Source organism: Plecotus auritus (assembly GCF_963455305.1).
Source record: "Plecotus auritus genome assembly, chromosome: 2".
In the NCBI taxonomy this organism is placed as follows: domain Eukaryota; kingdom Metazoa; phylum Chordata; class Mammalia; order Chiroptera; family Vespertilionidae; genus Plecotus; species Plecotus auritus.
The window spans coordinates 68,974,060-68,987,333 of NC_137771.1; the positions used below are offsets into that span (position 1 = coordinate 68,974,060).

General features: G+C 43.1%; 2 protein-coding genes across 2 annotated transcripts in view; one reads left to right on the top strand and one right to left on the bottom strand.

Annotated features, from left to right (window-relative positions):
- Positions 1–12,162, bottom strand: part of KYAT3 (kynurenine aminotransferase 3) — a 59,968-nt gene extending 47,806 nt beyond the window's left edge. Inside the window, exons 1-2 of the mRNA XM_080657565.1 lie at positions 11,797–12,162; positions 6,226–6,325 (exon numbers count right to left, since the gene is read on the bottom strand). Coding sequence (XP_080513691.1) covers positions 6,226–6,324 — 99 coding nt within the window. The 5' untranslated portion in view covers position 6,325; positions 11,797–12,162. The remainder of the gene's footprint in view (positions 1–6,225; positions 6,326–11,796) is intronic.
- The window catches only part of LOC308242857 (guanylate-binding protein 6-like), a 187,536-nt gene continuing 186,233 nt past the window's right edge, over positions 11,972–13,274 (top strand). Inside the window, exon 1 of the mRNA XM_080657554.1 lies at positions 11,972–12,159. The gene's annotated coding sequence lies outside the window, so the exon portion shown is untranslated. The remainder of the gene's footprint in view (positions 12,160–13,274) is intronic.

A 13,274-nucleotide genomic window follows, 5' to 3' on the forward strand; every position in this document is an offset into this window, starting at 1 on the left:
AAAACAGTATTACTAGGGGGAGTGGGGATGGGGAGGGAGGTAGGAGAAGGTAAAGGGGGGATAAATGATGATGGAAGGAGACTTGACTTGGGGTGGTAAAGACACAATATAATATACAGATGATGTATTATAGAATTATACACCTGAAACCCATATAATTTTATTAACTAGTGTCACCCCAATTAATTCAGTAGAATCCTATCTAATAAAAGTGTAATATGCAAATTGACTGTCACTCCAAGACACAAAATGGCCGCCCCCATGTGGTCAAAGATGGCTGCCCCCATGTGGACACAAGATGGCCACCACAAGATGGTCTGCAGGGGAGGGCAGTTGTGGGCAGTTAGGGGTGACTAGGCCAGCAGTGGAGGGCAGTTGGAGGTGAACAGGCTGGCAGAGGAGGGCAGTTGGGGGAGACCAGGTCAGCAGGGGAGGGCAGTTTGGGGGGACCCAGGCCTGCAGGGGAGGGCAGTTGTGGGCGATCAGGTAAGCAGGGAGGGCAGTTAGGGCTGACCGGGCTGGCAGAGGAGGGCAGTTGGGGGAGACCAGGTCAGCAGGGGAGGGCAGTTGGGGGGAACCCAGGCCTGCAGGGGAGGGCAGTTGGGGAAGACCAGGTCTGCAGGGTAGGGCAATTGGGGGGGATAAGGCCTGCAGGGGAGGGCAGTTGTGGGCGATCAGGCCAGCAGGGAGGGCAGTTAGGGGTGACCAAGCCAGCAGAGGAGGGCAGTTGCGGGAGATCAGGTCTGCAGGGGAGGGCAGTTGTAGGCAATCAGGCCAGCAGGGAGGGAAGTTAGGGGTGACTGGGCTAGCAAGGGAGGGCAGTTAGGGGCAATCGGGCCAGCCGGGGAGCAGTTAGGCGGTGACCAGGCTGGCAGGGGAGTGGTTAGGGCAGGGGTGGACAAACTTTTTGACTCGAAGGCCACAATGGGTTCTTAAACTGGACTGGAGGGCAGGAACAAAAGCATGGATGGAGTGTTTGTGTGAACTAATATAAATTCAAAGTAAAGGAGCAGAGGGGAGAGCAAGAGAACCGGATAGAACAGCCGGATCCGGCCCGCGGGCTGTAGTTTGCCCACGGCTGGGTTAGGGGGTGATCAGGCTGGCAGGCAGAAGCGGTTAGGGGCAATCAGGCAGAGGCAGGCAAGCAGTTGGGAGCCAGCAGTCCTGGATTGTGAGAGGGATGTCCGACTGCCCGTTTAGGCCCAATTCCACCGGGATCGGGCCTAAACGGGCGGTTGAACATCCCTCAAGGAGTCCCAGATTCGAGAGGGTGCAGGCTGGGCTGAGGGACACCTCTCCCCACATGCATGAATTTCATGCACCGGGCCTCTAGTCTTATATAATAAAAGCCTAAAACGCTAAGTGTTTGGTCGTCCATTCAATCAATCAAAGCATAATATGCTAATGATATGCTAAGGCTGCTCAACCGCTCATATGATGTGCACTGACCTCCAAGGGATAGACAGTCGACCAGTCGACCAGTCGCTATGATGTGCACTGACCACTAGGGGGCAGATGCTCCAACCAGTAGGTTAGCTTGCTGCTGGGGTCTGGCCGATCGTGACTGAGTGAGACATGCTGGACATGCCCTGAAGCCCTCCCGTGGTCCTCCCTGGCTGGCCAACTTCCCATGTCCTTCCCCAGCCCTGATTGTGCACCGGTGGGGTCCCTTGACCTGGCCTGTGCCCTTTTGCAATCCGGGACCCCTTGGGTGATGTCGGAGAGCTGGTTTCAGCCCGATCCCGCAGGCCAGGACGAGGGACCCCACTGGTACACAAATTCATGCACCGGGCCTCTAGCAATAAAATAAAAAGCTACCAGGGTAGTGGATTCATGTAATTGTACATTTGTCAAAACCCTTAGAATGTTCTATACCAAAAGTGAAAACTATGGACATAGGGTGACAATAATATGTCAATGTTGGTTCATTAATATGTACCACTGTGGTGGCAGATATTGAGAATGGGGGAGGCTATATATGTCAGGATTCAGGGACATATACCAGCACTCTATAGTGTTTGTTCAATTTTGCTCTGAACGTATAATGCTCTAAAAATAGTCTAGTAAAAGTTAAAAACTTTAAAAAGAGTGGCCAGGAATTTCTGAATCATGTCTTCTTTCTCCTTTTGGACAAAATGCTCCTCAAGCCAGCAGACTAATCGACTTATCTCAGATTTTGGATGTTTTCCAAAGTAGGACTGCTCATTAAAAAACAGACAATTGCATTCTTCTGCCACTAGATGGCATAGGAAAATAACAGAATGTTTGTGTAATGGTGGAAGAACTGAAAACTCTGACGTGGAAATGCAAAGTAGGGCAGTAGACTTAAGACAAGCAAGGGGAAAATCCAATTATAATGAACTCGAAGGCACACACATTTAACTGGGACATTTAAGCAACACATACTTAATTGCTTTATTTTACAATTACTTGTGCTTGATGTTATGGCTCTTTGATATCTGTTGACTAAACTAATGAGTGAAAGAGGAATTTGGATCCCCTCTAAGAGATAATATGTTGTAGAAAAAAATTGTACTTTAATGGAAAACTATGCAGTGGATGTAGTACAGCCTGGCAGATCTAGTGGACAAGAATTGGGCTTTGAGATATTTTGCACCTTTGCAAATTGAGAGTAATTGGTAGGCATGCAAATCAGGTTCAAGAGTTTTGACTGACTTCCCTCCAACATGTGGAAAACCGGTTTTGCCTTCATTTGCAATTCAATTTCTTTATTACATAAAAATTTTTGCTTTTGACTTGCCCTTGGAACTGATTATAACTTCTGCTTTTTTCTCTCGCATTTCACATATAAAATAATAATATTTAATACATGCTCATTTTTATGTTTGTATGAGTCATGATTTTGCTTTTCTGAAAATCACCATCATCAGAAACTTTAGAGAAACAAGCTGATTGAGAACAAGGTTTCCCTTAAACCTGCCAGCTGATAGAGTAGGTGAATACACAGTTGGAATACTAGGAAACTGAGTTGAGAGGAGGCAGAGTTAGCCACCCCCAAATATGCCTTTGGGATATTAGATTCAGGTTCTTTTTAAGAAAAGGAAGACTTAGGAAAAACCTTTGACTGTCCCCGAAACTGCCTAAAAGAATTTAGACAGAGGACCTGCTCCAGGAAGGGAAATATCATAAATAACTATAGTTTAATATAAAGTAAGTGTGGTAGATGGGGAGGAACCTAGTAGGCATTGATTAAAGTCCTGTCTGTATCCCACTGTTAAATACAACCCAGCAAATATTGTTTTACCAAACATTTGCTTTTCCATCTTCATGTGACAGAGTCAGGTTCCAGCCGTGAGCAAACTACGGCCCGCGGGCCGGATGTGGCCCGTTCAGCTGTTCTATCTGGCCCGCGGAGCCGTAAGAGCGGAGGGTTCTCTTGCTCTCCCCTCCGCTCCTTTACTTTGAATTTATATTAGTTTACACAAACACTCCATCCATGCTTTTGTTCCGGCCCTCCGGTCCAGTTTAAGAACCCATTGTGGCCCTCGAGTCAAAAAGTTTGCCCACCCCTGGGCCATTAAACCAATCAGGGCAATTCGTAGAAATCTGGACTTGAGACAGAGAGACAGGTTTCTACTGGGCACTTATACCCAGAAGAGACATAAAGCTAGATGTGGAGGAAGCATATGTAGAGCCCCTCACAGCCCAGCCGAGCTCTAAACCTTAAATGAAGACTGGTCTAATAAAGGGTGATACTATTAGGTCCTAGGAATTGGTGCTCCATGAGACCTCTCAAGAACAAATACTTCCTCCTTCATTCTTTCTTCCCTCCCATCCATCCATCCATCCATCCATCCATCCATCCATCCATCCACTCATCCATCCACCCATTCATCCATCCACCCACTCATCCATCTCTCTCTCATCTTTAGTTAGTTCTTTGGCTTTCTGGCACCAGAGGATAATATAAATGTGATCTCCCAAACAGGGGGCAGATAGTGATTTTCATCCTGGGCTCATCTTGGTTCTTTCTTACTATACAGCAATAATTTTTTCCCTTAACACCTAAAATATTATTTATTTAAAATTGATGAGAAAGAGAGAGAGAGAGAGAGAGAGAGAGAGAGAGAGAGAGAGATCAATTTGTTGTTGCACTTATTTATGCATTCATTGGTTGATTCTTGTATGTGCCCTGACCAGATATCAACCCACAACCATGGTACATGTGGATGAGGTTCTAACCAACTGAGCTTGAGCTACCCGGCCAGGGCTATAGTAAGTTTTCAATGATATTAATGGTGTGGATGAGGAGGATTTTCTAGTAAAAACAGATTTAAAGTAAGTAAGTAGTCAGGCTGGTTCTGGTAAGTTGTTCTTGACTTAAACTTATCACTACTACTCTATAACACTGATCAGTCTGTTTTTTCATTTGCCTAATAGCAGGAAGAACACTGTGACTATTTTTTAAAAATTGATTTTAGAGAGAGAGGAAGTAGGGGCGAGAGGGGGAGATGAGAGAGAGAGAGAGAGAGAGAGAGAGAGAGAGAGAGAGAGAGAGAGAGAGAGAAAGAGAGAGAGAGAGAGAGAGAGAGAGAGAGAGAGAGAGAGAGAGAGAGAGACATCGTTCTGCCTCCTGTTTGCGCCCTGACAGGAGATCAAAACCAAAACCTGGGTATGTGTCCTGACCCATAATTGAACCTGAAAGACTTTGGTGTATGGGACTATGCTCCAACCAACTGAGCTACACAGGCCAGGGCTATCTGTGTGACTATTTTAACTGCAAAGGCGCTGATGAAATGTAGAGACCTTTCTGATGTTATTGTTAAAGATGGAAAGGGCTGAATTCTATCCCAGATAATCTGCAAATAAGAATAAAGCATTGTCATTGGTTGTGACCTGTAATGTACATTTGAATCACCTGGAAAATTTTTTCAAAATACACTCCAGACTTATAGAGTGAGATTCACTCAGGATGGGTCCTGGGTATGCCAATTCTAACTGAGCTCTGCAGAAAACTGCACACCCAGCCAATTAATTATAATTAATAATAACTGCCTTAATCTGATCACCCTGAGTGATGGTACCACTTCCTTGACTTCAACCTCTGCATGGAGGGCTTGAACTAAGTAGCCATGGTGATAACAAAGAAGAGAGATAAAACCCAAGACAATCATAGTATTTACACATAAAGGGAGAAGTTGATGATGGTTTTAATGAAATTTCAATCTTACATAAAAGTTGAGATTGTTATTATCTTGAGCAATATGGAACTGCTGATATTTACCCATTTTTTGACGTACAAAATGACAATTTTATATGATTCAACATAATTTAAAACACACATATACATGTTACCCAGAATAATTGTCAAGATTTTGCCTAATTGGCTTCATCTTTTCCCTTTTTAATTTTTATTGCTGAGTGATTTTAAAGCAAATCCTAGACCTTAATTCATTTCACCCATCTATACTTGGCATGTATCTCTAAAAAATATCGACAGTTTCTTATATAACTTCAATGTCATTATCACACCCCATTAACAATACTTCCTCTGTATCATCTAATAACCAATACATATTCGTATTTCTCCGATTATCTTTAAAAATATCTTTTTACATTTTGATTGAATGAATCGAGTCCCTAAACAAGGTCAACACATTGTTTTGGTGGTTGTGGTTCTTAAGCCTCTTTTAATCTCACAGCAATCCTTCCAAAACACCCCTTTTTCTCATGCCACTGACTTGTTGAAGAAACTGGCTCAGTTATCTACCCTCAGTTATGATAGTCATGGTAGTAACAAAAAGTTCTGTTTGCTTTTCCATGATGTCATATAACCTGGTCCTCAATCTGCCATGCTTCCTGTAATCTTGAAGTCACAAGGCCTGTACTTATAGTCACTATAACATCCTTTCTTGAGTATACAGAGCCCCCGTTTAGGGTTCGAGAGCAAGACAAGGGTGAGTATGGTATCTTGGTTATGACACTTACAAGCTATGTGACCTTTGTCAAGTTACTAAACCTCTCTACGCCTCCACTTTTTCATTTGTAAGACAGGAATGTAACAATTCCTAACTTGAAGAGTTCTGTAAAGATAAAATGAGATCATGAATCCACAAGGCTCAATACTATGCCTGATACATAGACAGGCAAGCAGTAGCTCAGCGAATGTCAGTTTCCAAAAAAAAAAAAAAAAAATTCCTGAAAAGTTGTACTTTTTTTACATCATGGAATATGTACAATAATTTATCTGTAAGCAATACCTACAGCAGAAGTGGAGAGTCTGGAGATTTTTGAAGAGTAAATCGTCTTCAGGAATTTAGCTCTACTGCCAAGGGAGCAGAGTCTCCTCTGAGCCAAAAACATGCTACAGGATGAAAGAAAAAGTTTTAAAGAGCGTGAATATATGATACTTACATTGCTATTAGATAGTTATAGCTAGCTGATAGACCGTAGCTCATATCAAATATATATAAAATGTTTTGATAGTTTTTTTTCTCTATGATAAATCTCTTATCACTACAATCATTTCTAATAAAACCCTCTTTTATAAATTTATGCATATGTTATTTTAATCTAGACATCTGTAAGGATATTGTGAATTCAAAAAATAAGGCTCTAACTTAGTGAAGAGCATTAAGTAAAAGTTCCATTATTAGTAGTTAAAATACAGAATTTCTCAGTCTAAAAACTATTCATAATTGTCTAGATAACAGTCACTAGCAAAAGCACAATCTGTAACAGTACAGTTTTTAAAAACTTTATAAAGTTATGTAGAAAGTTGCTTGAATAGAATTATATCAGTTCCTGGTAAATATAAATATATGAATGAATTGTAAGTTATTTTCTCAGATGGTACTTCCCTCAACAATTCTATAACTAGCAAGTCATTTCAATAGGTTCCAGTTACATAACTGGCATGCATTCTGAGTTATTTCTCTGCTTGTAAGGAAATCATTATCCATCATGGGTAGGGAGATCAAAGCAATATGAAGTTCTGTTGTTATACTGCCACACTCAGGCAAACAGACACTTCTCATGAGATTTTTGTCCTGCAAATTTTGTATTAGGGGATGGCATTTCCTCTATCTCTGATCAAACTTTTAAAAAGAGATGGATTCTAAGAACTCAAAGGATCCACTGAAGCTAGCTATGAATCTCTTTGTTACCAAATGTTAAGACTACAGAAAGCTTTCTATATAAAAAATGATATGTCATTGGATGTTTCTTAAAAAGTGAAGTATAAAATCCTGAGCATGTGATTAAAATCTCAGCTTAAATGACAGGCTCTTAGCCACTCTATATCACATGAGCCTATTTTAATTCTCAGCAAAGCATTTTTTTTGTTTGTTTGTTTATTTGTGTGGCTGGCCACTCACTCACTTATTCACAAATTTGAAACATAAACTCCATGAGCAGGTATATTTAACTTGCCACTGTATTCTCTGGCATTTGATAAATAAAAGTATTAAATGACTGAATGAATACATAAATCACATAATAAATTAATGACTTAAATGGATTATTTATAAGTCTGTTATAAAATATTGGTTCCTTTCATAAAGCAACAAATTATTCCTTATGTTTTATGTCTTTCAAGTTCAAGGCCAGGTTTTCTTAAATCAAGACATGCCTATTCTTTTCTTTTTTTTTAAAAATATATTTTATTGATATTTTACAGAGAGGAAGGGAGAGGGATAGAGAGCTAGAAACATCGATGAGAGAGAAACATCGATCAGCTGCCTCCTGCACACCTCCCACTGGGGATGTGCCCGCAACCAAGGTACATGCCCTTGACCGGAATCGAACCCGGGACCCTTCAGTCCGCAGGCCGACACTCCATCCACTGAGCCAAACCGGTTTCGGCAAGACATGCCTATTCTTGTGTCACTAATTGTTTGGTTCAGGAGTAAAACATTAACTGAGTTAGGCAGTAGAGATAGTTTTAAGGAAAATTACCAAATAATAGGAACTATACTGAGCAGTCTTCATTCATTATCATGGAGTTATTTGATTTAGAACAATTTTTTTCCAGCAAATAAACATCTATTTAAATTCAGCCTAATTTCTTTGGTGTTAAGCAAAATGCTTTCTTGCAAGTAGACAAATGAAAGAAACCTCTTCTACCTTCTTGAGATAAAATGGGGGAAAACAGGACTAGGAATTGGGATACCTGGATTCTAATCCTTACTCTTGATATTTTTATAAAAAAAGCTTTCTATCTTCAGACAAGTCACTGACTCTTGTTGAGCCTTGTTATTTCAAAACAGATGAGTAAATGAATCCTGGGTTTGAAGATAATCTCACAAGGCACTGAAGTCACTGGCTGGCCATGCATGAGCTTAGACTGTATCTCTTAGGAGACTTCACCCCAGGTTGGGTGAGCCATGCCCTCTGGTCACCAGGCCTCAGCACATATTCTCCTAAGGGAGTTGACACTAAATCCACCCGTTTCATCTGGAAATCCCAAGGCCTAAATCCCACACCTTCTCCTCGGTCTGTCTTTGACAGCACATTACCTCCACAATGAAATGAACTACCCTGGCTAATGACCCAGCTCTTCATTTCTCATCCACTTGCCAAACCTTCCACTGTATCTTCTGGAATAGCTGCATCATAATCATTCAATTCCATTACATCTTTGTGTTCTCAGAGTGTTCCCTGCACCTCCTTGCTTTAACTCAAATCTTGTTTCCCCCAATGGTACCACTTCTATATTCCTCAGTGTTGGCTTTTGTTCTTATGCGCTCCACCTACCTCTTTTTTTTGGCCCATTTTATCACTGCTAGACAGTTATTCCCCTCATGTGCCTTACTGATGTTATCTCCTGACTTGCTGTTAACTCCCAGTCATTCATTAAGGATTTTGTCACTGAGCATACAGTTTTCTTCTCAACTCTAAGACCTGAGATCACCCAGGTGATTTCAATGTCTTCAAAGATGACCATTCCAACAACTGATATTCCCATGTTCATTGCTCTTCTCCTTCATTCCACCTTAGTCAGTCTCTCCTACAGTCATACCCTGCACTTTGCCATTACCTCAACCTGGTCTAATCTATAATAACAAAAGCATAATATGCTAATTAGACCGCCATCCTCCTGGATGACCTTCCAGACGAAGCCGGGGCTGTGAGGGAAGCCCTGGTCCCAGGTGCCAGCAGCCGGAGGGAAGCCCGGGTCCCGGGTGCCAGAAGGAAGCAGTGCCGGCAGCTGGGGGAAGGAAGGCCTACTCTTGCACGAATTTCGTGCATCGGGCCTCTAGTCCCAAAATAATTGAAGAATTCTGCTCTTTGACTATAAACCACCTGTCCTTTTAATTTTCTTAATTATCCCAACTATTCTTCTTCTTCAATATTATCAAGATCTCTAGGAGGCTGCCTTTCCTTTGCCCAATCAGCCCTTGCCTTCCTTTTCCCCCCAATTTAGATGCCAGTTCCACCATTTCAGTGATGTTCTTGACAATGTCTTACCCCCTGTCTGTAAAATACTAGCTCTGGATGAACTCAACTGCAGTGTCTGTTTTTCCTATGGCCCATGAAGCTGTGGACTGCTGGAGAAAGTCACACAGGATAGGATTGGTTTCACCACAAGCTTATGGTTATTAATCTCAAATTGAACATCAACTTTCTCCAGCATTTCTACTATATTTTATAGATGAAGAATGGCAGAATATACCATCCCAAAATATACCACTAAGCATAATGATTATTTGGAGTTAAAGGCAAATGAAAAACAGCAGAGGCAAGAAGGGTGACCTCAAAAGCAAAACTTAAAAAAAAAGGTATTTTATCGGCCGTCCCCTTTCCTCAGTCTATACTCCTCAGTAGGAGGATAGGTGTGCCTTTTGTACCCTTTACACCATAGGGACAGCTCTTGCTCAGGTCAATTTTGACCTCCATATTGTGAAACCCAGTGGACAATCTGTGAGTCTCACTTTCCTTGAGCTCTCTGTAGCTTTAGATACTGCTGGTCAAGCCGGGTCTCCTCCCGGAAACACCATGTCCCTTAGCTTTTGATATATGACAACCCCTCATTTTCCTCCTACCTCTCCCTAACCTGTCATTAAATGACAGAATTCCTCAATATTCAGACCTGGGCTCTCTTTCCTTCTCACTAGGCTCTGTGAAAGGAATTGTGAGGGCAATGGGCAATAGATGAAAAAATGCTTCCAGAGAAACCTAAGCAGACGGACAGGTACTGATTCAGAACCTCTACAGCTATTTTTCCCTGCATTTTAAATAAACACATTTTAAGCAGCATTTTTCTAATGTAATTAACATTCCAAATGTATATTCAGCAATAAGGTAAACAAACAAATAAAATTGGATATCATTGAAAAGTGAGAGAAAAATAAAAAACCATATGGCTTTTAATTCTAAACAATATTTTCACTCTATTTTTCTACTTTCTCCTTTAGAACAATGTTCTGTGGGGGAAAAAACAACAACAACAAAAAACAGGGAACTGTGAATCAGGGTGATCTAGGAAACCTGATTATGGCATATTCATATGCATGACCAATAGAAAATTAAACTATTTATTATCACTGGAGTAGATTGTTTACAATGAGGATACAGAAAGTATGCATGGCAGATTTGAGGGTGACCTGAAGCTGAGAAGGCTGGTGAATTGTTGGGGGTACAATCCAGAGCTAAAATGTAAGCAAGGTAGTCAAAATGAATTGTGAAGACTGAAGCTCTGAACTTAGATCCAAATGATCACTTACAACCACTCTATTTATGGGGGAGAGAGGTAGGAAGAGATTTAGTTCATTTGACAAACTCCAGAACATTCAGGTTAATTGAAAGTGTAAGGAAGGTTTAATGTGAGAGACTGCAAAAAAGGGCTAGTGCTACTAGTAAGAGTCTGACCAAAGGAAAGATCATCTGCACTTCATGCTCTACCTGTCAGTCCACGTCCAGAGCGTTTATAAGGTGCACTGACACAGCAGAGGGCATCTAGGAGGTGAACGAGGTACTGACTGGTTTAGTACAGTGGGAACAACAAGCCTCAAAGTCATGGCATTAGAGTATGAGTGGGAAAAAAATTAGCTATATTTAGGTGGCACAATACTTAAGGAGATGTGACCGTGAAATTGCTGAAAAGCTGTTCTGTGAAAATGGGGTTCATGTAATTATAAATTTCTCCAGGGGGAAGAAGTATAGCTGACTCGTGTGAAGTAGCAGGAATTAAGTTTTAGCACAAGGTGAGATAAAACTTTCTAATGATTGACCTGCACCAGTGGTGCCTGGGGTGGACCTGAGCAAGCAGCCCCAATTCTTGCCTGGGGAAAGCCCAGGTGTCGGGAGGTGGAGCAATGATTTCTGTACTGGGTGTGGGGCTCCCCCTTCTTGAGCTGCTCGGATTGCAAAAGCAACAGATTGGACTGTTAACTACAAACTTTAGGTTCACTTATATGGCAGATTAGCTGCCTTTGTTTTCTTAAAAAATAAAATAAAAATCCGGTTATGGATAAACGAGTCGGTGTTACTCTTGCCACGCTGTTTTCAAAATACCCAAACTGCAACACCAAGAACACAAAGGGCAATCGATGATCGGGGATCAAGAGTCCCACCCTAGAAGGCCAGTCACCTCGGTGTCATTCCCTCTCCAAAGGAAACTGCTAAATCCAGCGTGGACCGTCTGCAGCCTCCCCGAGGTCTGCCTGCTCAGGAGAGCGAGTCCGAGTCTTCAAGGAAATCCAGACCGGCTCTTACTCCCTCCCAGTCCTGCCAGGAGCGCAGCGCCCTCCGGCTCGGCCCCGCTTCCCACAACTCCGCCTGCCCCGACCGCAATCTTCACTCCGTACTAAGGGGCTCCCCTCGCGACCCACTTACCTCCTTCGCCGTACGACCCTGCCACCTGGGCTCGAGTCCCGCCTGGGCTCAGAGGGCCTGGTGGATGGGATTCGGAGGTGGGGGCGAAACCTGGGCGGGGACCTACCCAGGGAATGGAGTCAGAATGCGGATTGGCTGAAGGGCGGCCGGGATCCCGGACTGGACGAGACTGGACGGGAATGGGCAGGGAGGCGGGGAAAAGTGCAGAGCTGGAGGGAGCACGGGGGCTAGACTAAGGCGCATGTGGATGTCGTGTCGGGACTCAGGGCGCGATTGGCTCTGAAGACTGCCCGGATCAGGGACTGGACTGGGCAGGTGGAGGTGCGGGGCCTGCTTAGTTCTGCGGGATTGAGGCGAGTCAAGGTAAAGGGGTGGGATGGGGCGGGACTTCGAGATGGCCGGGGATTGGGTATGAAATTTCCACCCAGTCCTCCAATTGGATGTGTGTGACAGATTGGGTTGGGGCGGGTATAGAACACGGAATAGTTTGGAAGAAAGGGCAAACTATGAGGCCACAGGGTTTAGGCGAGCGGAGGGTTGTAGTTAGAATAATGCTGAAGGTGGCCGGGCCAGTGTGACTCGTCCTGTACACCAAACGGTTGCTGGTTCTGTTCCAGGTCCCAGCACATGCCTCAGCTGCGGGCTCGATCCCCAGTGTGGGGCGGGCAGGAGGCAGCTGATCAATGACTCTCATCACTGATGTTTCGTTCACTCTCTCCCTTTCCATTCCTCTCTGAAATCCATAAAAATATATTTTAAAAAGAGGCCACCAGGAACACATCTGTAATCAGGAAGTTGGGTTTATTAGTCGTTGCAATGAGGGAGAACACACAAGGTGGGCAAAGGTAGGTCATTTTAATAACAGAATTAAGAATGACTTATTGTAGGGTTTGGGCTTGTATTAGGTGATTTTGGGGGAGGATTTGAGGAAATGGAGATTCATTCTGTTTTGGGTGCTGCCAAGATGTGGGGTAATTCTAACATTGGTATAATACAGCTTATGCAGAAGGGAGGGAAACTGCAAAGCTAAAACTGTAATCGATAAAGCAGCAACAGTTTTACTAGCTGGGAGAGGGGGAAGTTTGGTATCTGTGTAGTTGCAGAGTGACTGCTTTTATCTGTGTTTAGACAAGATTATCAAGGGGTCTTGTCTGCTGTCTCACTGCATCAGGATGACAGAGTGACTTTGATGCTGGCGTTCTGTCATGTTGTTTTACAGGGACATGCCATGGCTAGTTCCTAACAATACTGAAACCATAGGGGTGACAGTTCAGTCCCCATACCAGCTGCTGCTTTTCTTTTTCTTACAGTGAATGAATGTTACTTGAGTACATAGGTGCTGAGGCCACTGGGGAAAATGAGGCTGAGAAAGTGTGTTGTCTTAAACCTTATTGAGGGAGAAACAATAGAAAACAAAATATATATAACTAGAGGCCCAGTGCACGAAATTCATGCACTTGGGCGGCAGGGGGGTCCTT